Raw genomic sequence first — 27,490 nt, forward strand, 5'->3', positions numbered from 1 at the left:
AACGAAACGAGGCGAGTCGAAACGAGTTGAGTTGTTGGTTGGGCTCACTTGGCATGGGTTTGGTTGGGTCAGGAGTGATATTCCCTAAAGTGCAATAAACATGCGCGCTACTGACACACATACACACACACATGTATATATATATATATACCTATGTCATGGCACACTTAAATTTTGCAAGACAGTCGCAAAAAAGCAAGTAAGAAAGCTCAGTCTAATGCGCCCGACCTTAAGATACCCGCTACCCGTCTTGAATAAAAGTATACCAAAACAATATACATCACACATACTAAAAATATACCGAAGCAAAAACTGTGTGGTATATTTCTATAAACGCACCAAAACAATATACATCACACATACTAAAAATATACCGAACGCAAATCAGTGTGGTATATTTCTTAAAATATACCAAATAAAAATACTGAAAAATATACTGAATGATATTTTTGGTATATTGGTGTACAATTAAACTCGAAATATGCCAAAAAATAATAAATATACGTGTTTGTCAGCAAATTCTTTTTGATTTATGAGGGCGGAAGTAGGCATGGCAATAATTTAAAAAACACTCACTATAAGTGCAGTCAAAAAAAATAGATAGCTCTTTTAGTCTCTGAGATCTAGGTGTTCATACGGACAGACAGACAGACAGACAGACGGTCACAGCTATATAATCTAGGTTGTTGGCGCAGATCAAAAATATACGTATATACTTTATAGGGTCGGAGAAACCTACTGTTACATAAATTTCCTACAGGCACAAAGTTATAATACCCTTCTACCATATGGGTATCGGGTATAAAAAAAGAGAAAAAGAAGCAGCAAGTTTGCCGAATATAAATGCAGACTAAAGAAGAAATAAACTTCAAATAAGCGAGCGAACCATTTCCAAGATGGCTTACAGCACACATACACACACACATACACATACTTATCTGTATGTGTGTGCTTAGTGGCAGTTGCTGTTAAAGCGCTGCCTCTAAAGCTGAATCCCTAGACAAGCCCTGAGACCCTGCACATATTCGCTCTCGCTCTCTATATAAATAACTATAAATATATATTGTACAGCATATTACAACTACTACTGCTATATGCAGCTATAGCATACATATATCTGGTTATCCATCTATATATATCAGAGCTTGGTCTTCTTGTTGCGCACAGCCTTAAACACTCGAAGCTTAAGCGTTGCACAAATATTTATTGTGTCATTGATTTTGCCGCTAAGCCGCCAAGACTTGGTGCTCAACTTACCAGGGATACTTTTTGCCCCATCTTCTTCGCCCTTTTGCCTTATTTACCCAACGCATTGCTTTTGTTGTATTGCGTGTGTGTGTGTGTGTGTGTGTGTGTGTCTGGCAACACAAATATTAAATTTCACACATTCTCCTTGGACTGAAAAGGGACACTTTTGTGCCAGCCTGTGAATTCGCCAGGGAAGCGACCAAAAAACTGAACGCTGATTGAAATTGAAAAATATATAATTTCAAATGTCCTTTCACTCGATAGAAAGGTCGCGCTTTTTAAGATAGAGAAACTTTTCATTATGTGGAAATCCATTTTATATCAACAAATATTTTACATTATTTCACTGTTTAATAAAGCGCTCACATATCAATCGATTATGAAACGCATATAAATCAAAATTATTATTGAGCATCTTTTTGGTTTAATTACTTAATCAAAACATCTCTCGTTTTTCCCCCTATTTCATTGCAGGTAAGTCGAGCAGTCAATTATGCCACGGACTTTTTTTCTCAGTTGTATGGTTTCATGTGAGTTATAACAACAACAGAGTAATTTTTAATTGAAATGAACTGCAAATAACACAGCAGCAGAAGCAGCGAATGCGTTGTGTTGTGTGTGTAAATCCAACTAATCCCCGGTTGAGCGACCGCATAAATCAACCACAAATAACAAGAGGGCAGTGCGGGTCTATTATGCTATATTTCACTATACAATTCGATGCAATACATATATAAAAATATCCCTGGGCATAATTGCCTAAGCAAAGCAAAGCAAAGGAATGGAGGGAGGGGAGGCATACAAAAGCCAGGGCATTTTAGCTGAATATGCATCAATAATTCATAAAATTAAATAGCAGCAAATTAATATTGCATATGTGGGCAAAGAGACGGGAGACGGGGAGAGCGAGGAACGGAAAAACTCGTGCGCTGCGGCATTGCGGTGGCACGTAACGGTAACGGTGGGAAGTACAATGTGTAAACATTGATTGACTAGATAGCAAAATGACAGCCTAATGCCACAACACCCTGTCACATAAAAAGCGGACACACACACACAAACACCAACACACGAACGCGATGAACTTGCAACATCAACATAATAATAATAAATTAAAATATTAGCGCTTAATTAAAATTATCAATCGACTCAAACCAATTTGCGGAGTTGTCACTGAGCTGACAACACGCGCCGCGCGGGCAAAAAAGCGAGAGAAGGCATTAAATCAACAACACGCATACGCCCCATTGGACCGCAGGCAAATATTTGCAAATTAGCCAGCCATCTGATAGATTGAGTTTGCGGCTCTGAAGCGCAGCGCATCGCAAATACTTTAACTAAATACATAATTATTTTATGCATTAAATATGGACTCGCACGCTTTAATGCGCATGAGAAAACACGCTCTGTTCTATTTATTTAAACAGCCAAAAACAACGACAACAATGAATAACAAACAACATTGATAGTACATTAAAGTCGATGCTTCTTAAATTGAAAACATCTCCCCTTTTCGAATTCAATAGAAAAAGAGAACTCGCAAATCTCTGTAGAGCTTTTCAATTATATGTAAGATTTGCCATCTCGTCTTTCAGCTCATTTAACTGAGAACGAGAGATGAAGCAAAGCCATATCCACATCCACATCCACATCCAACTGGATGATGTCTGTGTGCCATAAACCAGACGCGTGCCAATGTCAAAGCAGCACACATAAATCAATCAAACTGCGCAACTTTGCAGTTGCACAATCGACTAATCACAATCAGCTGAGCTGAGCTGAACTGAACTGAGCTGTTGCGAACTCATCTCTCTCCTGTGCGTCATGTGTGTGGCAATGTGGCGATGCCAGTTGCCAGTTGCCAGTCGCCAGTTGCAGCATCAAGTCAATGACATCAATTTCCGTTGTCAATAATTCAACTTCAGAAATGAAATTTAATCTACCTGGAACGTGAATTGCGAACTCAGTTGTGTCCCTGTTGCATTTGCAGTTTTTCAATCAAAACTAACCGAAGCCAAAAGTGTTCGTTCGCATACCTTTTCAAGTGTTTACCATTATTAATCTGATTACAGTTAACGTGCCAAGAAACTGCGCAGCTAGAGAGTGGGAGGGTGGTGGAGGGAGGCAAGTAAAAGACGTCGCCAAGGCAACTGAGTTGCCTCTTGCAGCGTTTTGAGGATTCTCTCCCTCTCACAACTTGCACACATTTCATTTGAAACTTTTCAAGTGCCCATATATGTAATGGCATATCAGTCAGACGACGACGACGACTTGCTGTTGTGTCTCTCTGTATATGTGCGTGTGTGTGTCTGCTTCTGCATGTGTGCGGGCGAATGTCATGACAGTCTTGTGCCAATTGACAGCTTGACAAGTGAGCAACATAAGAATTCAACTCGTATGTCAAACTCGAACTCGAACAAGAATATGTAAAGTATAAAAACAAAAAGCCAAAAATATTTGTTATAAAAACTTTTTTGGCTGTGACAACTTTTCCTCAACTTTTCCCAGCCAAATGTGCAACTGTCTGTCTATGTGTGTGTGTGTGAATCTCGGTGTGTGCTTTCTGTACAGACGCTATCTAGACCAGAGATTTAATTAATCAATTATAACGATAGCAACTTTTTGACCAGCATGCAGCATGCCCAGCATATAAATCTAAATGTCAGCTAAAAGCTGTTCAACAATTTAACATGCAACTGGGTTTTAGCTACAACTACAACTACAACTACAACTACAACTGCAGCTGGAAGTGAATTCGAAAAAGTGTTGCATACTTTTTTGGGCGTGTCGTGCATACAGTATTGATGATGCATCAGATGTTGGCAACGCATTAAGATAAATAAACAATAAATATGAATATGCATTTGACAATTGCATTTTAAATGGCACACTTGTAATTTTCAATTTATTTGCACTCAAAAATGTGACCAAAAATAAAACCCAATCATTCGGTAAACGAAGCGCAAATGCAATTTCCAGATTTGCATAGTTATTTGTCAGGTTTTGTGCACTTTAATTGATTTAACAATTAATTTATGCTGATTGCATTGAAGTGCCACAAATTTTGAAATTACCAATTAATTGTACAACCATTTAAGCTTGAGATTAAGCTGGCGATTGTTTATGCACGTCTGACTCAGACAACAATAGCATAAAATTCTATAAACAATTAATTGAAAAATTGACATAACTCTTGGAGTGCCAAATGGCTTACGTTTTCGCAGCAAACTCTTTGTGACCGCAGCATGTCAGCGTGTGTTGTGCACACACACACACACACACACACAACTCTCTCTCTGTCTCCCTCAGGTGCTCAAGGGCTGGCTGCTAGTGTCTTTTGTGGTAAAAGCATGCATAAAATATGCCAATGTATATACTCTATTCTACAGTTCCCAGCAGCACACATGACGCATTCATCTCCATTTGCTTAAAGTGACGAGGCAACACACACACACACCACCCACACACACATACACACCCCATTGGAACTTCAATTCATCCATAGTGCACAATTTCTAACACTCATACGCCCAGTTGGCATTGCACTGGGCTGCAGCCAGAGATGGAAACACTTTACAATGCACACTGTGCTCTTGTGCTTTGGTCCCCCACACTCCCCGCCCTTACAGTATTTTGTCATATTTCTCTTCTACTTGTTGTTCAATGTAAGTGTGCTGTTGTGTTGCTGCCATTGCTGCCTGCTGTTGTTGTCTTTTAAGGTTCATCAAAGCTTCAACATTGTTTGGTCACAGTTGTTGGCTACGCTGCCAATCCAACAGTCACTCCTTCTCTGCTCTCCCCTTCCCTACCCCATGTTCTTGTTCTCGTCACTGGCTTCAGCACTCGACATGTTCGTCATAGCTTCTAAACTGTCTTGTGAAATTTTTCCTGTGGGAGTTAAAATATGCACAGACTGGCTGGCTCCATGACGGCTTTGCCAGCTCCTCCATCCGCCGCCTTTTGCTGACTTTTTTGCTTTAGCCATCCAGGGCGATTGCACACACACACACACACACACACACTGACACATGTGCATTTTTCGCATGGTGCTGTAACGGGTAGTTATGCTCTAGTGCATGTGCAACTTGTCTGTTGTTTATGACACCCCCCATCTCTTTATCCCCAACCAACCCATCAACTGTATATGCGAGAGTGTGTGTGTGTGAGGATCTGCGTGTTGTTGCCGACGTTGTCGTCATCAACATCATCATACGTCTCGGTTTCGTGCTCCAATCACAAGCATATCATCACACACACACACACAGAGGCGAAATGAGCTCAACACTTGTCCACAGCAATGGCGAAGGACTTTTTGTTGTTGTCTAAGGGCATCCAGAGGATACACATTTGAATTTAGCCTTTGGTTTCAGCTTCGTGACCCCCTTATCGAATATTTTCTAATCTTGCCAGGCAACAAAAAATATTCAATAGATTCTTACGCATATTTCCCCGATGGCCAAAACAATATGAGCTGCCTTAAATCTATTTATATAGTATACATATAATAAATGCCAATATGCTGTGAATTCTTTTGGCTATCTAATATGAATTGCAATTAGCATAAAGCTAAAGCAATTAATATTCTTAGTTTTCGACCATAAATTTATAGAAGAATTTAATTCCTAAAACATCCCAGTAATCATTTTTCTTACTTTTATTAAAATGCAAAAGTGTAACTAATGCAATTAGCATAAAACTGAAAAAATTAATTTGAATTTTTCATAAATTTATAACATTAAAATTCTATAAGAATTGCTAGTTTTACTTATTCTTATTAAAGCGCAAAATTATAACGTTTATTAACTCCACTTGTTTTATGTTCTGCTTCTTTTAGCCTTAAGTTATTATTCCGCGTGCTGGCTAATAAAAGATTTTTCTCATTCATTTTTACCCCCATCAACTAACAAAGGTGTTGAGCTTAAAAAGTCAGCCAAAAGGCTGCAGGCTATTGACGTAGCTTAGACAGCAAAACTAACATCAAAAGCTGCGTATACTTAATGCAAAAATTTCCAAGAATTGAATATTGTAATTAAGCAGCTCGGAAGTCTTTCGATCGAGATTTACTGATGTACGTTTCGACGACAGCGAAAACATCGGAAAATATATTTCAATAAAAATGCGCTTCCTATGGAATTTATTGAAGCTGCAGTAAATTGCAAAAGCTCAAATGTGGATAGAAGCTGGAAGCTGCAAGTGCAGATTGCCACTGTGAGTAATGGCGCAGACAAATGGCAAGGCAGTCGACAGTTTTCTATAGCAGACAGTCACCCAAACAGTCAGTCATTCAGTCAGTCAGCTGCGAGTCATTTCGTTGAGAGTGCAACAACAACGACACCCAACGACAAGTGAATGGAGAGGGGAAGCGTGGGAAGTGGCATGCAGATCATCGCAGCAACAAAAATATTATTATGTCAGCATTATGTTCACAATGTCGTCTGCCATTAAGTCAACGACGACAACACCAAACCAGCAAAACCAGACCGAGAGTGAGCGAGAGAGAGAGTGAGAGAGGAACAACCATAACAATGGGAATGCGAGTGACATATGAAAATGTGCAGACAGTTGGTTTGCATAATAGAAAACATAAATTTTTCAGTTGCACACAGTTTGTGTTCTCTATTCTTCCGCCATATTATCCTGCCGGGGGGGAAAGGGAAAGAGGGGTGCATTAACAGCAGTTGGTCAACGGATATTAAGCGAGGGAGCTGTGCGATATGTTGATCATTAAAAGCCTTGAATGCTTTCGGAATTAGAATACGTCCGAAATTACATGTTACGAGAGAGATGCGCTTTTGTTTTGCCATACGTTACACTGTACTTAATTCGATTGCAACGACACATGCAAAGCGGAGAAAGAGAAATTATCATTTGTAATTTCCATGCACAACTTACAAATTAATTTGCAACACAAAGAATGCGAAACAATTGAAGAAAATGCATTTTATGTTTTGTGCCTTGCGGTTGTTTAGTTTTAATAAAAATAAAACACTTTCTAAATACTCAAAGGTAGCTCGAATGACGTTTTCATTTAGCACAGGATATTTTCTCGTTCAGCTCGCTCGAACAAGGACAAAACATTTTCGGGTTTTGCTTTTTTACTTGCACTTAACGCATAATTTCCTCTATTTTGCTGCTGGTTTCGCACAAGAAACGATGCCAAAAAAGCGTTTCTTCTGCCAGGTCTCGCTCACTTCAACTCGTTTCGACTCTTTGCCCCCTCTTTGTATCTGTGTATGTGTGCATTTGTGTGGGTGTTTGTGAGCATGAAATTAAATTCCATGTCAAAAACAATAACCGGCAAGCAACGCAGAATGCAGCAGCAGCAGCCAACCAACGTTCGCTTCAAAATCCCAGCGATGCTGCAGCCGGCGGCCAAAAAGGGCGGCAAATAAATTGAATCGAATTTAATGTCAAAAGTGCAGCATATAATTGGCTTCATGTTGTTGTTGCTGCTGTTGCTTTTGCTGCTGCTGTTGTGGTAGCAGCAATTGGTCTGATAGCACAGTCAGGGCAAAGGCTAAAAACTGCATTAAATGTGCGTGTGGCACACACACAACACACACTCTACACACACCTGCGATAGCGCCATTATCCACGCCTCCCATTTGACACACACCTCCTTGGCGCCCCCTTGGCCACAACTCGCTTTGTGCGTTTGCCATTAAAAGCGCAAAATTCAATTTCGTTTTATTGTTCGTTGGTTAAACAGCAGCAAACGCGAAGCGGGAGAGGAGCGAAGTGTGGCTTAAATATCATAGTATCATATAGTAGTAGTAACATGATGGTGTTGGGGCGTGGCAATTGTATTACGCCCACCTGTGACTCGTGGCTATTTTTCACACAAACTCACACGCGCACGCTGCGTATGAGTAATGATGTTTGTTAGGGGAAAAAGGGGGAGAGACAAAAAAAAAAGATTTTCGCTGACGCTGCTATTATTGCAGCTGCTGCTGTTGTCGCTGTTCTTTGCTGCTGCTGATGTAATGCAACTAATTTTGTTTTTGGTCAACCGAGCGAACTTTTCACCATTCGGATTAAGCGACGTAGGAAATTTCGTTATGACATCAAAGTATCACCTATAAAGAGTGCATCAATCGAGCAATTCAATCGAAGAGCAACTCAAAGCATCAAACTCTGGCATCAAAGGCGACTAAAAGCCCAAGCAAAACTCTGAGCAACATCGCAGTTTGCTACCAAATGCAATATGAGTTGCAAAGCCACAAATATGATTGCTTTTAGACCGATGACTGGAATTAGATTATTAACTCTACTCGACTCGACTTGACTTGACAGCAGCTGCACTGTTGCAGCCACATAATTTGGGGACATTCAAAATGGGGACACGTATTTGCCAGGATATATGAGCCAGCAATATTGCAACCTCTCTCTGCTGTGAGTGAGTGATTGCACGAATCTTGTAATTAAATACTTGATTGCCATTCAATTCGAAGCAAGCTCAGCTCACACACACTTTGTGTTTGTGTGTTCTATTGTATGCATGATTAAGGAGCGAGCGAATGGATCCATTTGAAGCGTTTATCATATGACGCAATTTTATTTCCATAAATCTGGGCTACCTTGAAGCAATTTTCCAGCATTTTTGTCACAATTTCTTATCTCATGAGCATAAAATTAACAACCCAACAAAATGGCGCCAAAATCAACGCAAAATATCTTGCACATTATTATTTGCCTGAACGGCCGAGAAAGGACCGAACAACAACAACAAAAAAAGTACGACGAATGCGAAGCATTATTTAAAAACGACGCCTGTGGCATTTTGCTATAAAAATTTGTGCGCGATAAAATGGAATTATGAGGACGACAAGCAAAACGTGAAACGTGAAATGCGAAACGAGAAACGATGTGAGCACGACGATGATGCTGCTGAGGACGACACGTGTTCTTATTAATTTTAATGCATATTAAAAATCGCAGCCTGCGGGACTCTCCTCCTGAGCTAAGGAAAGAAAAACCTTGTCTCGAAGTTGTAACTTTTCTCGAGCAGAGCGTATCAATAAAAGTACGAAACGATGAAGCTGAAGTCGAGAAGAAAGGGGAGTGAAAAATCTTACGAGTTTGAAGCCAACTCATAAAATGCCAAAACCACAACAATACACAATACACCCACGTACATGAATGTGTAGATGTGTGTGTGTGCCTGGCAGTGACTTATGTTTATTAGATTTTATGGGTGCTCATCTGAGCTTGGAGCTTCAGAACGCTCGAAGCGCAGTCAGCTTCGGCTGCTGCTGTGGTTTTGGCTCTTCACAATTTTCGGTTCTGCATTAAAATATCTTAATAGAAAAGAGATAAGTCATAAAATATTAAATGAGTGGCTACCACACACATACACACACACACACACATTTAGACAAAAGCTCATAATCAGTCAGAGAGTAGAAGCAGCAGCAGCATGTGCGGAGGCACACCAAGTGGCACACAGCGGTTTCATCTGCTGCTGGCAAGCGGCTTTCTTCTTCTTCTCTTCTCTTCTCTGCTCTTCTCTTCTCGTTGGGTCCACCAGTCTACCGCAGTGCTGTGGTTATGATTTGCCACACACCCTGCTCACAGGAATTTCAAAGCGTGGAGTATTAGTTGGCAAGTGATATCTAAAGAAATTTCATTTTAAGTAAACACAAAATCATTAGTTGGCCATTTTAAGTTTAGTACAATTTAAAGAAGTCATTGCAGCAGTGCTGTAAATAAAAAATGTTATTTGTACAACTAGTTTAGTATTAGTTAGCAAGTGATATATGAAGATATTGAATTTTATATAAATAAGTTAAATTTCATATTGAATAAAGTTTCGTAAAGTCATTTTATTTCAAATAAATAAATGAAATTTCATATTGAAAGATGCTGACAGTAGTAAAAACATTGAAATTGAATAAAGTTTAGAAAAGTCAGAGAAACAGACCTGTAAATAAATAATAAATACAAAATTAATAGGAGCATATTGAAATCTAAAAACAATGAGTACTAGCAAATAAATAAATATTATTCTTATCTTTGTCACTCAATTGACTTTAAAAAGAATTTGGCAGTCGCCTTAAATTCTAAAATAACTACTATAAAAATTATGAGTTTGGTTATGAGCTCATATTTATATAACATAAAATAAATTTCGAAATTATTACTTAAATAATGAAATTAAATTGAAGTAGTTTCAAAAAGCATTTGGCAGTCTTCTCATAAATTCTAAAAATTTTTATTATTGCTATTGTTTTTACCACATTTCATACATATTAAATAACATAACTTCTATTAAACTGAGCATTTTTATTAGTATTATTATTTTGCCAGCTATGACACTCAATTGATTTGCTTTATTTTATTATTTACTTATTATTTTAATAACATTTGTTCTCGCTTGTCATCAACTCGTAAATATATTAAATAAATTTCGAAAAAAAATTATTTCGAATTATCAAATAACACTCAATTGACAGTTGACGCTAAAAATTGTTATTATTTATTGTTATTATGTTTAATAGAACTACTATAATAATTTTCAAATTTTTGGATCATTTCAAATAATAAAGCAACACTTAATTGACTTCAAGTAGTATTTTAGACAGTCATCGCAAAAGTTTCAAAATTTTTATTGTTATTATATTTTATATGACTACTAAATAATTTTCAAATTTTTTTTTTCATTTCAAATAATCGAGCAACACTTTATTGACTTCAAGTAGTATTTTGGCAGTCGTCGCATTGAATGCTGCAAACGATCTTGTTTATTCTTAGTGCTCCTGTTTTCATTTTGCAGATAAATAATGCACAAAAGTTGTTCATTTAACTTTGCTTGTTTGTTTCGTTTCGTTTCACTTTTTGTTTGTTTGGCGGTCGCAATGCCAAGACAGAGATAGAGAGAGAGAGAGAGGGAGACAGAGAGAGAGCGACTGTCAGATTGCCAGACAACCATCCTGACTACCGTCGTTCCTGTTTGCCTGCCATGTGCCAGATATAAATCTTGAGAGCCTAAAACCAACCGAGGGCAACTTTTTTTTTCTCCGCCGTGTTGTTGTTGTTGTGTAGAAACAGCAGCAGCAGAAGCCTATGGAACAGTTTCACAACCAAAAATAAGTTAAGAAACTCATTCACATAATTTTCGAGTTTATTGTTAGCTGACTGTTCATGTTGTTGTTGCTGTTGTTGGTGTTGCTGTTGCTGCCATGGCATGATATACACCTGGCAGGCAAAGGCATAAACCTGCTCTCTAATTACCAGACCTCCGAAAAGAGAGACCATAAAATATAAATAAAAATCATTCATTTTCACTGCATGCTGCTGTGTGGAGGAGTTTGCCTAACCTAACCTAAGGCGCCAAACATTTCTCTCAGTTGCCACTGGCTGCTCCTTAAGGTCCTTTAGATGATGACGACGACGACGATGTTGTTGTTGTTGTTGGAGTTGCTACTGCTGCTTCAGCTGCTGCTGTTGCTGCTACTGCGTTTGCGGCTGCCTTTTGTGCGTAAAATTTTTATAGCCTACACTTGGGCGCTGGAGCAAGTTACTGCCACTTAATGAATTAACATTATTTTGATGGGTTTTATGATTTTGTTCATACTTGGCCAACACACAAATAGGCCACAACCGCAACACCAACAGCAGCAGCACTGGCAACACCTCCAACTGTTTTTTAACTTTTTAATAAGCCACAAAAATATAAAGCCAAAAAAACAAGAACAAAAAAAAAAAACGAAATAAGGAATAAAAAATTAAGTAGATTCGTGCATAAGCGTAACTCCACTCAAATCATTTCATTAATATTTGGGCGTGAGCTTGGACCACAGCAACAACAACAGCAACAGCAACAGTAAGAGCAACAGCAGCCCTTTTTATGTTTGGCCCGCATGGAAATTGCTTTTTAAGTACTTGGCTTCAATGCAGCGCAAAAGTTTTAGCTGCAGCGCCACAAAAAAGTAAAATAAATGGAAAGAAAATCAAAAAACGGCAGAGGAGAAAAAATATAAGCGGGAAAACGTTGAGGAAAATGCGAACGCTGAAGTGAAAGTTTTTATTAAATGCATAAAACGAGTCAAAGTCGTGACTATGTTGTATCTGTGTGTGTGTGCGTGTGTGTGTGAGCTCGCGAAAGTGTGTGAGTAAGAGTACGTGTGTATGCGTGTGTATCGGGCGACATAAATCTAAGTGCTTTAACGCCCCTGAGGCAGCTTGTAGAGCGCCTACTTTTGTGGCCAATGGTGCAAACTGTTTCACCCGTTATAGCCACCTTTCCCCCCTTGCCTTTCCTTTCCTTTAACTTTCAATGTCCTGTGTGAGTGTGTGTTTGAGTTTATATTACCGAGTACAATGTGTATGTTATGTAACACTTTGTGTGGCGCTTTTGTAATGAGTTTTCAAGTGGTTTTATGCATAGGCAGGTAATTTTAGCATAATGCCTAATGATGTATCTCTTGTAGGGGGCTTACGAAATGGCCAAAAAATGTGCCAGGTTACGGTTAACACACACACACACTAAGACATTTAAGCATCCTTTTAGTTATTGTGCATATAAAGTGGCCAAAAAGGATATCAAATTTCATTTTAAAGTGTTCCGAATATATGACTTTAAGTTGTCAAACAATGTATAATCAAAGTTATAAACTTTTCTCGCTCGTACAGAAATTGAAACGATAAATTTCATAGTATAATATTTTATTCTAATCACATATTTAATTATACAACGTGGCACTTGAACGCAGTATCGTTGCTTTGCTTTATCAGTGTGTTGAACTATGATACAAACTAATTACATTGCTTATCACTGACGTACTCGATAATTGATAACCAAAAACACGCTTATATAACAAACAACCAAATATAGTTTGTTTATTTTTGTCATTGTTCTCTTGTCAATGCGAAATATGTAGTCGAAAAATGAATTCCCGCACTCGAAACAGCTGTTATCGTTAACGACAAGAAAATACATATGCAATTCCCACATTTGAAATGCGCGCTCAAAATAAAATTCCCTAACGACCAAATTTCCCTTTTGCACTCGCATTTTGTTTAGTCGGCGAGTCGCTCACTCACGCAAACACACACACATACAAACGTTGCTCTCTCACTCTCTTGCTCATGACAGCAACAGCAACAGCAGCAGCAGCTGCCGCATATGCCGCTGCCGCACCACGGCGAATTTAGCAAAAGACGGCGAATTTATCAGTGTATCTGACAGTAAGCAGCAGCAATCTCCCCGTGTGTTTGTCTGTCTCTGTCATCATAGTCGCCGTCGTCGTCGTCGCCGCCGTCTCGTTGCTGTAGTTTTTCTGATTGTGGCCCATGCAAAAAGAGGCAAAAATTCTTAAATATCATAATATATTCCATAAAAATTCTCAATGATATAAGCCAAATGCTGACAATCGGCAAATTGTATTGCTAAATGAAAAAACACAAGTGACTTTTGTTGGTGCTAGTGGAAAAACGTGAAATGTTCTGTGGTGATTTTCGTGTGTAGTGCATTCGCTTGAAAAATTCTCTGCGCAGCAGCCGCCTTTTTTTCGGCAGCTGCGGACAGTTTGCTACAAAAGCAGAATAAAGAATATATCGCAAAAAGCAACAACAAAAATTAAATGGACAACAATTTATAGTGCTTGAGTGTGTTTATATGGCACGTCTATGGCAACAGTCTGGAAATATTGTTGATATACATACATATAAAAGCATAGCAATAAGCATATACTTATTATGTACTCATAATGTGCGTGTGTAGTGCATACCAACAGTCTCAAAAAACAATTAAGAAAAACGTCTATTTCTCAACAGCAACAAAAACTACAAATTTAAAACAGAAAGAGTCGTAAATGCAAATGGAACACATACTATAAATATATACGACAATAAACAATACGAATAAAATATAGGTGTCCATAGTGCGCCCAGTGTTCAAACTAGCTGTTGTTGTTGTTCTTGTTGTTGCTGCCTTTGTTCGTTGCGTTGCTCCTTATGTTGGTGTTGTTGTTTGTGCTGCTGCTGCTGCTGCTGTTGTTGTTGTTGTTGTTGTTGTTATTCGCATTTTGTGTACCTTTCAAGAAATCAATAAAAAAGCAGAACGCAACCCAAAGGCCAGGCAAATTCGCTCAAAACGAGTCGCAACACACTCACACAGGGAGAGAGATTGAGAAAGAGCGTGTAATACACAAAGAGAGAGCGCGAGAGTTTCAACTCTCTCTCTCTCGCTGCTCTCGTTGAGTTTTGTTGACATTCTGCCGCCGCGTTTCGAATGTGTTTTTTTTTTTTTTTTGTGGTATCTGAACTCTGAAGAAGCTCGGCTTGATGTCTTTTACAACGACGCCACACAATTTAGCATATTTAGCAAAAAAAAAAACGAAAAACAACAAAAAAGAAAACAAATGATTTTTTTGTGTTGTTATTTTTGTCTGAAAGAAGACAACAAAATACATCATGATAAGCACGCTCAATTCACAATTCACAATTCTCAGCTCGCAGTTTCGGTTCTTTGACAGTTAAGTGACACAATTTCTGTATTTTTGGAGCTCTGAGCTCCGAGCTCTGTGTGTGCTAGTTCCCTTCGGATCTGAGCGGTCTGCGATGCGATAGTCCCATAGAGATATCTCTCCCATACATATATCGTATCTCTCTCGACGAGAAGTCAACTCGCACGTTATCGTCATAGTCGCAACCACGTGCACTTTGCCCAGCCCAGCCCCAGTTGGAGAACAGACCCGGTTCTATTGATTTTTCGCCACAGCAAAGCAAAAGTCCTTTGCGTGTGTTTGTGTATGTGTGTGTGTGTGGCGCCAATGTCCTTTTGTGCATGCGCATCTTTGAGCTGCGTTTATTGCAGTGCACTGACCTTAGCCATGCACAAAATTGGGTAAATTGCACTTTGCATTGTTTTTCCGACTTCCACTTCAAATTTTGTTCGTGATTTATTTCCCTTTCAAATTAACGCCATGCAAAGAGTCGGTTAAAACAACAAACACAAACAAAACGCCCCGATTTCAACACACACACACACACTCACAATATGGGCCATTCATAAAGAGTCCGCATAAAACAGTCCGCTTGTCTGGGTCGAAAAAATAAACAAACATTTGCTCCCCTCCCTCCACTCCACTCCACTCTCTACGAACGCGTGTTGTTTGTCGCCTGCATAGAAGCTGATATTTGAGTTGGGAATTTCTCCCGAAAGTGTAGATGTGGGTTCTCAACGGGTTCTCACACTAATTATGTATGCGCAAGTTGTGAGAAGAACTGTGCCAACATTGCAATAATCTATTAAACTAGCCAGAATAGAGATCAACATATTTATCAGCCTACAAAAGTCTCGTTTACAGAACTGTTTTGACTTGGGCTCATTAACGCCTCAAAAACTTGTTTGTGATTGTAGAGATCAGTTGATTTACATCATTATCAGTTGCATTGACAGCAATTGGAGGAATCTATTAAACCGGGATAGAGATCAATATAGAACTTTTTTTTGATCTAAGCTCATTTTACACCTTAAAAACTTGTTTTTATTGTGGAAGATCAATAAATTTATATCATTATCAATTACATTGACAGCAATTAAAGGAATCTATTAAAGTAACTAGAATAGAGATCAATATATTCATCAGCGTTGTCATGCAGATCTTTTGTTGACTTAAGCTGTTTTATTACTTTACACCTTAAAAACTTGTTTTTATTGTGGAAGATCAGATCAATATCACCTTTGACAGCACTTGAAGGCATCTATTAGATTACCAGAATAGAAATCAGAATACATATTTATCATCCCTAAAAAGTCTTGTTTGTTAAGCTTTTTTCTAGACTAAAGCTCACTAATACTTTTACACCTCAAAAACTTGTTTTTATTGTGGAAGATCAATAAATTTTCATCATTACAATTACATTGACAGCAATTAAAGGAATCTTTTAAAGTAACCAGAATAGAGATTAATATATTCATCAGCGTTGTCATGCAGAACTTTTGTTGACTTAAGCTCATTTATACTTTTATACTTTAGAAACTTATTTTTATTGTGGAAGATCAGTTCAATATCACCTTTGACAACACTTGAAGGCATCTATTAGATTACCAGAATAGAGATCAGCGTACTATACATAACATATTTATCAGCCTTAAAAAGTCTTATTTGCTGAACTTTTTTTAGGCTAAAGCTCACTAATACTTTTACACCTCAAAAGCTTGTTTTTATTGTGGAAGATCAGTTAATTTACAGTTCAACAACACCATTGATGGAACGAACCTCAATTAGTTGCTGTTTATTGACACTTGAGACACTTTTAACACACTTTCACAAAAGTCTTCAGCGCCCACGCAGTTTTATCAGCTGCTCCCATAAACTCTGAATGAAATCAAAATCGGCTTAAGCTTATTTTGGGGCCAAGTCGCCTCTACTTCCGTTCACAGCAAAGGTTTGTTGTCTATGCATTTCTTTTATTTTTTTTTACCTGACAGAACGGTAATTTGTTCACTTTTTTTTATCAATAAGACACACACATAGGCAGACCAGAGTAGCTTATTATTATTTATGTATATGACAAGCATAATGGAGCTTATCTGAACAAGCGGTCATAAAAAAGTCGTCACAATTCCATGTGTGTGAGTGTGCGTTTGATTGCTATTTATGGGTCATGTGCATATGTATAGAGCGTATCCCCATTGAGCGTCTCTTCCGCTCTGCACTTGACAGCAGAAAACAGTGGGCAATTTTTCAATTACGTTTTGCCAATTGCCGGGCACATGTCAAAGGCCAGCTACAAATCTGCTAATCAAATTGTTTCGGGTCTCTCCCCCACCCCCCACCGAAAGTCCGCTGACCCCGATTCGATTATTAAATATTGACAGACAGAACAGAGCAGATAGGAGGAGTGTTATTACCCTGGTTATTGCCATTATTTTTACGACCTCACTCTCCCTGCTTGTCTATCGTGTTTGCCGCCTGCTTCTGACTGCTGACTGCTGACTGCGTCAACGCAGACAACATTTTCCCGGGCCATAAATGGCCAACAATTGTCGCTTGATTGACCAATTTTCAAAGCGCGTCGTCAACTCGTTCGCCAATATCGTTTTATAACTATAGATGAGTGCTGTTACTTCACCTCCTCTTCCATATCCCTCTCTCTCTTTCTCTCTCTCTATTACTATATTACTATGTCGTTCCCATTCTGTCACACAATTTCGTATTCATTTCTTTTCTAAGCATTATAATCGGCCCTTCCGTACTTGGCTTGCATTTTTTTTTCTGTTTTTTCTGTTATGCATTTTGCATTTGTGGCTGCAGTTTGATGAGCTGCTAATTAACAACGGCTGCTCATCCAAGAGTCACGAGAAGCACTCGGTGTGTTTTTTTGTTGAGTGTTGCTCTTGCCCTCAGCACATGGCGTGCCAAGGCAATTGTGAATGAATCAGCACGAGCTGCGGAGCTGTAATTTTGCACTTTGCACACACCTCACTTTCCCTTCCTTTCCGTTTTCCAGAGCCAACCGCAAATGCAGTTGGTTGCTCTACAATTATCGAGGTATATTAGTTTATCTCAGCTCAGCATGATTGGCAGAATATCGCATTAGAAGATGACTTCGGCAATTAGTCAAGTTGTAGATTGACAGATTGATGGACAGGCAACAAGATTTCGCTTTTTTGGTTTGCTAAGTTGTTACGAAGTAGCGCACAATTTGTGTTCGTTGTGACCGCATCAGGCATATCCGAATCACTGGCCTTTGTGTTGCAGCACACAAGTCAAGTAATTCAGTCAGTCAGTCAGTCATTCGGTTTGGCCAGCTGCTGCACACATGTCAACAACAGCAACAACAACAACAACAACGAGAAAGGGGCAAAGAAGATGTCTACATCGATTTGGACTTTGGGGTCGCCAATTTGTGGCAAGCTTGCTCATATTTATATCGTATATTCTTTATGTGGTCACACATGAGCACAATTCTGCAAAGAGAGATAGAGAGAGAGAGAGGGAGAGACACGCCTCTGTGCTGAACCTCGTTGAACTCTGCGCTCTTCGTTGAATTTTAAAAAAGTGCCAAAGAAAGCGCAAGAGAACAAAGACTGAAACAATGGCAGAACATCGAAAAAATGCAATAAATTATCGTAAAAAGTGACAGCAGAGTTTGTATTTTTTTTTTTTTTTTTTTTTTTTTTGTAAATTAAGCAACAACAACAAGAACAACCGCAGTTAACACAGATCGCGCGATGAATTCTTCAATTTCGGGTATTTATTTTTGTTTGCCATATTTTTTGTGACAGTGCCAAAATGGAAATCATTTAAGCCAGCAAGCAACAAAAACTATAGCAATAAATTAGACGATAAACAAATTGCACAAGAAATCAAAAACAAAAAAATACGGTCGACAATAAATTGCACAAAAATGTTGTAATCAAAAGCCGCTAAGCCAAGCCAAACACAACAAAGTCCTGCACTGTCGCACAGTGGGACAAAAGCGTCATTCCCAGCACACAAAACTAAAAGGAGAGAGAGAGGAAGTAGAGGAGCGTAAGGAAACGCAACGCGCACAAAAGTCGAGTGATCGAGTCGAAGCACAACGAATAGCATTAATATTAATATGGGCAACATGCCACGCCCACAGCAGTTGCCTGTGGCACTGCGAGCACTGCTGCAGCTCATGCTCTTCAGCAGCATTGCGCAGCAACATCTAAGCCATGCGCTGCCAGCTGCCACAACGCCCGTGCCACCAGCTGTGGCAAGCAGCAGCATCTCGAGCAGCAGCAGCAGCAGCACAGAACTGCCAACGGCTAGCACAGCACAGTCGGATCGGAATATAATGGATCTGGTGAATGGCGATGGACATGCTGCTGCTGGCTCTGGCTGGGAAACCCTTGAGACTGAATTTCAACTAGTTACGCACAGTCCACCACAAGAGCAACCACCGCCACAGCAACCACATCAGCAAGAGGCAACTGCACCCACTTCTATTGAGCAACAAGATCAACCTCCCGCCATTCCAGCCACAACTTTGGCCTTCGCCAATGCTGTTGCCGTTGCCATCGCCGGGGACACAATGGACTCGACGATGAGCCACAGCGATGCCACGCCCCCTTATGCCGCCGTCGATGATAATTATGGTAAATGTTCTGTTCTGTTCTGTTCTGTTTGCGAATCTCTTTAACAATGTCCAATGATTCATACAAAACACTCGGTGGGAATTGCAGCAATTGACCTGAGCTCGGCTCAGTTGATTCATTGCATTCGTCGCTTGAGAGTGAATTACTCAGTGAATAATAATGTTGCAAAAGCTGCTCTCAATTAATAATATGAATCGAGCTTGAGAAGCTTGTAAATTTATGGCAAGCTGAGTTAGAATAGCACTTGTAAGCAATAAATATTTATTTTATTCATCGCGGTTTATTTGATGACTGTAAGAATATATTTTCATCTCCTTTTAAAATGCTTTCAAATGTCAGTTTCATTTGAAGAAATGTTTATATATTTCATCAAATTTTGAATGAGAATAATGGATAGATTATACACAGAAAAGTGTTTAAACTTGCCCAAACAACTCACAGCTGATTTGATGCCAAAATCAATCAAATTTAATTGATGTTAAACGTCAGTTTAATTTTATGAATTAACTTCTTTCTGTTCTACATTTTAATAATACTAGAATTGTAGAAAATTCCAAGAAATCGTTATCTAATTTTAATCGCAAATGAAGAGAATTTAATTGATGTTCCTGATCCACATTTTAATGCTACCATACAACCGGTTAATTTTAAAAATTAACATCTTTCTTTGCTCGTATTTGAATTATGCTATCTTGTACATTATCCCCAGAAATCTAATTCAAATTGCAAGCGACTCATTTAAATTCCAAATTAAATTGATGTTACTTCAAAAATAAACATCAGTCTTTGTTTAAGTGCTATTAAATCATAGAATATTACCACAAATGTGTGTAGAACTTTATTGTTATTTTTTATTTAAATTTTAATGATACAAAACATTCGTTGTCAATACAACGATTCAATAGAAATTTCACTTTCTCTTCTCTATTCAAAGCTACTATATGATAGAATATTCCTCAAAATGTTTAACCATTTTATGCTCATTTAATCGACTTGTACTCTTCTATATTTAAGTCGTATTAAATCATAGAATATTGCCTGAATATTTGATCCACATTTTAATGATACCAAACATCAGGTTAATTTTAGAAATTAACATCTTTCTAAATTGTAGATTATTCCTAGAATTTTAATTCCAATTGCAAATGATTCATTTGCATCACAAATTTTATTGATGTTTTTAAAATGAATTAAACGTTTGCTTGCTTTAAATTCAGAAATAAACATCTTTCTTTGCTATATTGAACAACTTTCTCTGCTATTATTATTAAATGCAACTAAATCATTGAAAAGACTTGTTCTCTGTTATATTTAAGTCGTATTAAATCATAGAATATAACCAGAAATGTGAATAGAATTTAATTGTTATTTTTTATCTACATTTAAATGATACTAAACATTCGTTTAATTTTAGAATTGAACAACTTTCTCATCAGTTTTTAAATGCTACTAAATCATAGAATATTCCTCAGAATGTTTATCCATTTTATGCTCATTTAATCGACATGTACTCTTCTGTATTTAAGTCGTATTAAATCATAGTCTACATTTAAATGATACTAAACATCTATTTAATTTTAGAATTGAACCACTTTCTCTGCTACTAAATCCCCGAAATGTTTAACCATTTTATGCTCATTTAATCGACTTGTTCGTATAGTAAATCAATTGAGTTTAAGCAGCAGTCACCAGCTGCAGTTAAGTCCTTTAGTCCATTCTGTTAGCTGGCCTATACTAGTTAGCTCATTAAAAGTCTACAAATTGCTTCAATGGGCTTTACTTACTTACAAGACTTTGCTATTATGGCCATGTTTGCCCGAGGAACACACACACACACACATATACACTGACGCTCACACTTCGAGGTTCATTGACATTACAAAAGTTTGCTGCGAAAAGCGAACAAGAAAACTTGTGCCCGAAGGTGGCTCCATTAGATAGATGGTAACCTAGGCCCAGTCGACAAGACAGAAACAGACAGTTGTTCAGCTGTTCAGCTGTGTTCGCTTCTTATCGATAACAACAACAATAAAAAAAACAGAGGGGCGAAAAACAATAATAACATGAATGAACTATGGCAATTCTCTGCATACTTCAAGGCAATTAACTGAGTTTTCATTTCCGGCTTAACACGCAGTCAACGCGGCATTCGAGCCTCGTTTTATGTATGTATTTGTGTGTGTGTGTATGTGTTGCCAGCCGTGTAATGTGGCTAAATTCTCACGCAAAACTTTCAGCCTGTCGAATGAATTATTTAACATTGTTTTTGCGGCACAAGTTTTTATTTTTTTGACGTAGGGGAAGCCGATGTTTAATGAAATATGCCCAAGGATTGACACCCACAACAACAAGAGAACAACAACAACAAACTGAATGGCAACTCGTCAAAAGTTTTGGTGCGCAAAAACATTCATTGAAAGCCGCGCGCATCACGCGATGCCAAAACCAATGCGATAGATGAACATGGAAGTGGAAGTGGAAGTAATAACTGACGACGATGTAACTGGCCAAAGCTGAGCAATTAACAACTTAACTTTTATGGCCCACAATTATTTGGTATTTATTGTTGAGCTACTCCAATCTTTATGGCCTGACTTTAAACTCTTCTCGGGCTGCTGACAAGTTGCCTGCTGCTTTCAATGGGCGCATGCGGCGTATGTGCAATTTGCATGTTCCTGGGCTGCGTTGCGTGCTGGGCAGCATTTTACAAGTCCACACAAACTATATCGAGAGAACCAGACTGACAGCTGGCAAATTGCATAGCACTGACCAGTGGGCGTGGCCAAGAAGGCTGGGCGTTGATTTAGCGGTCACACGCAAGACTTCAATTAAAATGCATTTAAGTCGTTCGTTTTTAGTTTTTCCCACATTTCTCTGCACTTGCGCTCAAATACAAATCAAAGTAAATACTAAAAAAAGGGCTAAATAGCGCAAACACATCATATATCACTCTGTGAATTTAACCCAAATACTCGAAGTAACTCCCTTTTTATAGCCTTGAACTTACGCTCCATTAGACTTGCACCCTAAATATTCCAGAAGTACACAAAAGTTTTCATTGTTCTAAAGTACAATTGCAATCAATTGTTATTTATTATTTACTATTTTCTATATATATTTTACTTACTCGATAGAATAACCTTGACTATTCCAGCACTTAGATCATTTATTCCCAACGCAACCTAAAGTATTTTCATAAAAAAAAAAAACAAAAATAAAATTAATGCAAATTACGTGATAGACGAAACGACGCAGTTTGCAAATTAAGCAAATTGTCAGCTGAGCTCAGTTGATTATTATTATTTGAGTTAAACAAATTCATTTGCTTTTCACTCGAGTATAAGATGAAAAGCCAGTTATTTAAGCCAGCAGTTAATTCAAGTCTAAGCTGGAAGTTTACGAATAATAGTAAATTAATTAAGTAGAGCATGTGTTGCAGCTAAGAAGCTTAAGCTAATTGACAGCTAGAAAATAGAAAATCATCGATAAGCAAAGCTCGAAGGTTTTACACAATTCATCTCATGCTAAATTTCTATCAAGTCATTAGTTTAATTAATTGTTTTTGCACAAGTTCTACTCAATTTTTGTGTAAATTCATTTTCGTAACACTTTCGTCTTCCGAGTCAAAACTACGCTTCAGCTATGCCGCCTAATTTTTGTTGAGAACTGCAACTGAGAATATCTGTCGTCAGCTTCTCTTAAATGAAATGAATGACACTTGAGAAAGAGAGAGGCGCCGCGGAGAGTGGCATGAAATTGGAATTTCTTACAAGCCAGACGCAATTTGCAATTAAATGCACTCGAGTATCTGTCAAATGCTGCTGCTTCAGCTTCAGCTTCAGCTTGAGATGCAAGTCTGTTGACGACATAATGACAAACAACAGTTGACAAAAAAAAGTTTCGCAGCGTGGAACTTTTCGCCAAAGAATTACTCGTATAATTAATTTCGTGGAGGTGCCATGTGTAACTGTCATTGCAGCGATAGACTACTGTACTTTGAGTGTGCTGTATGTAAATTAAAGCGTTAAGATGTTTCACATTAACTCTAGTCTAATTTCGACATCTTGAAAGGAAAGCCACAAGCACTCGCAAACTAAGTCAGGCATGTGAATGTGGATAACCTCACACTAGATTTAAAGCATCTTTTATTTTATTTTTTCCTGGTATATCATCTTCGATGGCGGATGGAAGAGAAGAATCTGGCCACTCGAAAGTTTTTGTAGTCCAGGAAAAGTTGCTAATACAAATTGACGTAACTTTTGGCTTGTCAACAGCAAACAGCCAAAGTTTGGTGCGTTTTTTGACAAATGATTTGCCTTGCACGAAATAAACAAAAACACACACACACACCCATTGAGAAGAGAAGAAACGTTTCGAAAGTCAGTCTAAACGAAAAATAACTAAAAAGCGGCCAACACAAACTTTGGACTTTAACTTTTGCTGCAAAACTTTCAATGCTGCTGCATTGGGTTTGGGTTTGGCTTGGGGTTTGGGTTTAAGTTCGGGCTTGTGGGTTGTGCATGGAGGGGGAAGTGTGTTTTTGGACTAGGCGTCATTCATAGAAAATTTTACAGGACACTGAGTTATGAACATGACTTGTCAAAAAATACATTAAAAGTGCAAAGTAGTGGAAGGCAGCATGAAGAAAACAATCATTTAGTAGCCGGCAAATTTTCGCACAACTAAGTGAAAAGCATAAATCATTGAACTTTTCGTTCGCTGCGCTCTGCTTGGTTGTTTTTTGTTTTTGCAAAACAGCCATCAATCATTTTTCTAGCTGCTGTCTTGATTTTAATTTGCGACATGACCACACACACACACGCACACGCCTTTACACACACACACAGTCTTTTGCAGAGGCGTTCTTAAGTGAAAAAAGTGTTGCATACCCAACAGGCGCAACACATACGTGCTCAAGGCTTTGTGCCTTTAACGCTGATAAGCTGAGCCTTCAGTCTAGACTTTGTCTCTTGGCTCTTGACTTTAGCTTGTCACTTACACTCGCACACACTCGCACACACACACACATTATGTGGACACCCACGTCAATTACAGCTCTCATATTTGTCTGTTATCGCTGTGCACAACTTTTCGGCTGCATTGTTGTGCGTTAATTTATGAAGCACGCCCGCCTTTCAAGCCAATGCAAACGAGCCAAACTGAAGAGATAAACACTGTTCGCTCTTTTATATCTTGTATCTCTTTGGGGGACTTCAAAAATGGCTGCCACAGCAACAACTTCCGCCCAACTGCACCGCACAACATGACAATCTACTATTTGTGCTGCCTACAAAAGCAGCAACAGCAACAGTACATCAACCCTGAATGGCAACAAGAGCATCATTTACTCCCCGGACTGACTGATGCTGCCTTTTTTTGCACTTGAAAGTCACTTGTGTGTAGGCGGACGCCTTTTGTCTGCCTGCTTAAAGTCATAAACACCTTGTTAGTGCTGCAGCAACTCGCAGCAACTCGACACGTTGAACGTGACATTGATGCCTTCTTTTGTTGCCTTGCCTTGCGTTGTCGAGTTGCGAGTCAGATACATCTACCGAGCCGAGCCGAGCCGCCCTAAACACAGTTTCCGCGTCTCAAGTGTGGCTCGTGTGTGTGTGCATGCCTTTGCCACAAAAACCGGAAGGTAATGGCCGCCATGATGCTGCCATGTGCAACTTCCTGTCGATAACCTTTTGGCCCATGTCACAAAAGCCGGCGCCGTTGAATTTATCGCACAATTGTTTGTGCTGTGGTATGGCGAGGCTTAATTAGCCAACGCGATTTAAAGCTGGTTTAATGTGCACAAATAAAAAGACTCGACTGTATTTACCTGTCGATCCTTTGTCCTGTGCCAAGTTAATGACCAAAACGGACACATGTCAACCAGCTTGCAAATTTGTGGACATTGTCAGGCACAGACAAATAGACAAAACAGTTAAACAGTCAGAAGTCGAGTCAAGAATGTTCCACAACAATCAAAGATGAGGAAATGACATGTGCCAGAACAAATGGGCCAAGACACAATCTCACAACAACAACATTGTTGTAAAAGGGTTTATTTGAGTGCGCATTTGAATGTCTTATAAATGCGACTAGATGGCACATTAACTTGAATAATAGCTGCAAGGCATGTCAAGTGCTATGACAGCCAACATTGGGCTATAATTCAAGTTGAATTTTGAAATGTTGCTGTTGTGTTGTTCACTTGATTATTAACCAAACGTTGAATTAAATGCAAAGCTGTTTAAAAGCACTTTAAAGTGACACGTTCACCTGACTTTGCCAGACAAAGTTTTTCATTTATTTTGTTTGTTTTTTTTTTTGGGCTTTTTATTTCGCATAATGTGAAGCGAGCCTTTGACGGCGGCCATTGAAAGGCAGACGTCGGCGCTGCGTTCACATGTCAAATTGCATGTGAATCAGGATGTGCGAGTGTGTAAGTGTGTGTGTGCCCTTAACACATCTCTCTACTACACGCTGCTGTTTTAATTGTTTGTTTGCCTCTGTGTGTCTGTCACAGCCGCCCACACACACACACATACACTTCCTTCTTCCCCTGCTTTGCACTTTGCCTTTTGTTTAGTTTTTACGTCTGGCTTAATCCGAAAGCAGCTCGTAAACTTCAGCGACTACAACAATAACACACAACGCCCAAAGGACAACAACTAAATAAAGCACACGCTTAACAATAGCAACGACTTGTTTCATCCAACATACCCTAACATTGGACGCCAACGACTTGGCATTAATCTCATTTAATACAAATATATCCAAATAATATCTTATTTTATAGAGCATACAAATTTCTGTGTGTGCGCCTTGCTTGACTTTATTTTTAGCGTAGTTTTTTTTTAGGCTCAGACAACTTAATGCTATTTGCTTTACACTCACACACACACACAGTTGAGCGCACCTTAGCGTCCGCCCCCTTCCCCTCATCCCTCGTCGTGCCTTTGTTTGCCTTTCTTAACAACTTAAGCACGTCGTCTATATTGGTTTTCGGGCGTTACTCTTTTAAAAAAAGATTTTGCTTCCTGCTTTCGCCTTTGCTTTGTGAAAATAATCACGCGCAGCTTTGAGACTCGTTTTTTCTGCATTCTTTTTTTTTGCACAGTTTTTCTTTTGCTTTTCACACTTGGCTTCTTCCGCTTGGCGACGGGGCAGCAGAAGCAGAAGAAGCAGAGTAATGTGCCCGCTCCTCTATTGTTTTCTTTTAATTTGTAGCTCTCTCTGCTCGTTGCCATGGCAATCCCTTGAAGCTCCTTCAAGCGGAGCAGGACTAGAGAAAAGTTGAAGCCTGTGAAGGTGCTAGAAAAAATCTGACTTGCATACGAGAGAGAAGAGAGAGAGATTCATCTTAATTACAGACTGTGGTGTGCGTTGCCAAATCTCTATATAATTCAATTTGTGTTATTAATCAGAGACATGTGTCCAGCAAAATCCCCTACAGGATGCAAGCAAGTTTATTCAGTGGACATTCCAAAGGCCGCAATGCAAATCAATTTACAGTCAACTAACGACAAACAAAGCCGCTGCACATGATTGCCAACGATATGGCGAAAACCAATTAGAAGCACTTAAGACAAGCTCACCGACAGAGGGGAGAGAGGGAGGAAAAGTAGGCGGGAGGGTGGTGATTAAGATACTCGACAAAGAAAATGTACGGCCAACTGTCTGTGGCATCTGTCAATGCTATTAACTTTTGTGCCCCACATGCGGTGCTCGGTTCTCGGTGCACCTTCGACGACATTTATCCTTTGGCGCCTGAGTGTATGCAGCACTTTGTTGCTTAATTGATTTTAATGCCACGCGCATGGGGCCTACAATTTGCCATAGCCATAGCTTGCCCTACCTTACTATATATGTATACAAGCTCGATCCCCTCCACTCCCCTTCTTACCTCTGTTCTTTCTGCCCTCTTTTCTGTTGGCTTTCATAGTTGGGAGTCTATAAATTGGCTTTTTCCTTTGCCGTTTGCTGTTGTCGTTGTTGTTGTTCTTGTTGTTATCCAATGCAGCTGCTCGTCTGCCCATTTCCCATTTCCGTTTTCAATTGCAAAAGAGCTAGAGAAAGAGCAAGTGGAAGTGGAAGTGGAAGTAGAAGCAGCAGCAAGCCAAAGTGGAGCAAAAAGAGAAATGCCATTTATTGAATTGTATAAATTTCTGCACATTG

The 27,490-nt window shown here is 38.9% G+C and overlaps 2 protein-coding genes across 6 annotated transcripts in view; one reads left to right on the forward strand and one right to left on the reverse strand.

The window, feature by feature from the left end:
* LOC117574869 (tyrosine-protein phosphatase 99A) overlaps positions 1-27,490 on the forward strand; it is a 113,599-nt gene that overhangs the window by 67,287 nt on the left and 18,822 nt on the right. The window contains exon 1 of one of the 5 annotated variants that reach the window (XM_052008192.1): positions 18,582-19,321. The exons of the other annotated variants lie outside the window; for them this stretch is intronic. Coding sequence (XP_051864152.1) covers positions 18,802-19,321 — 520 coding nt within the window. The 5' untranslated portion in view covers positions 18,582-18,801. Of the gene's footprint in view, positions 1-18,581; positions 19,322-27,490 lie in introns of those variants that run through there. 5 annotated transcript variants of the gene reach the window in all.
* The window catches only part of LOC117574870 (uncharacterized protein C2orf42 homolog), a 40,815-nt gene continuing 23,406 nt past the window's right edge, over positions 10,082-27,490 (reverse strand). The window contains exon 4 of the mRNA XM_034258891.2: positions 10,082-10,168. The gene's annotated coding sequence lies outside the window, so the exon portion shown is untranslated. The remainder of the gene's footprint in view (positions 10,169-27,490) is intronic.

The sequence above is a fragment of the Drosophila albomicans genome, chromosome 2R, assembly GCF_009650485.2.
Source record: "Drosophila albomicans strain 15112-1751.03 chromosome 2R, ASM965048v2, whole genome shotgun sequence".
In the NCBI taxonomy this organism is placed as follows: Eukaryota; Metazoa; Arthropoda; class Insecta; order Diptera; family Drosophilidae; genus Drosophila; species Drosophila albomicans.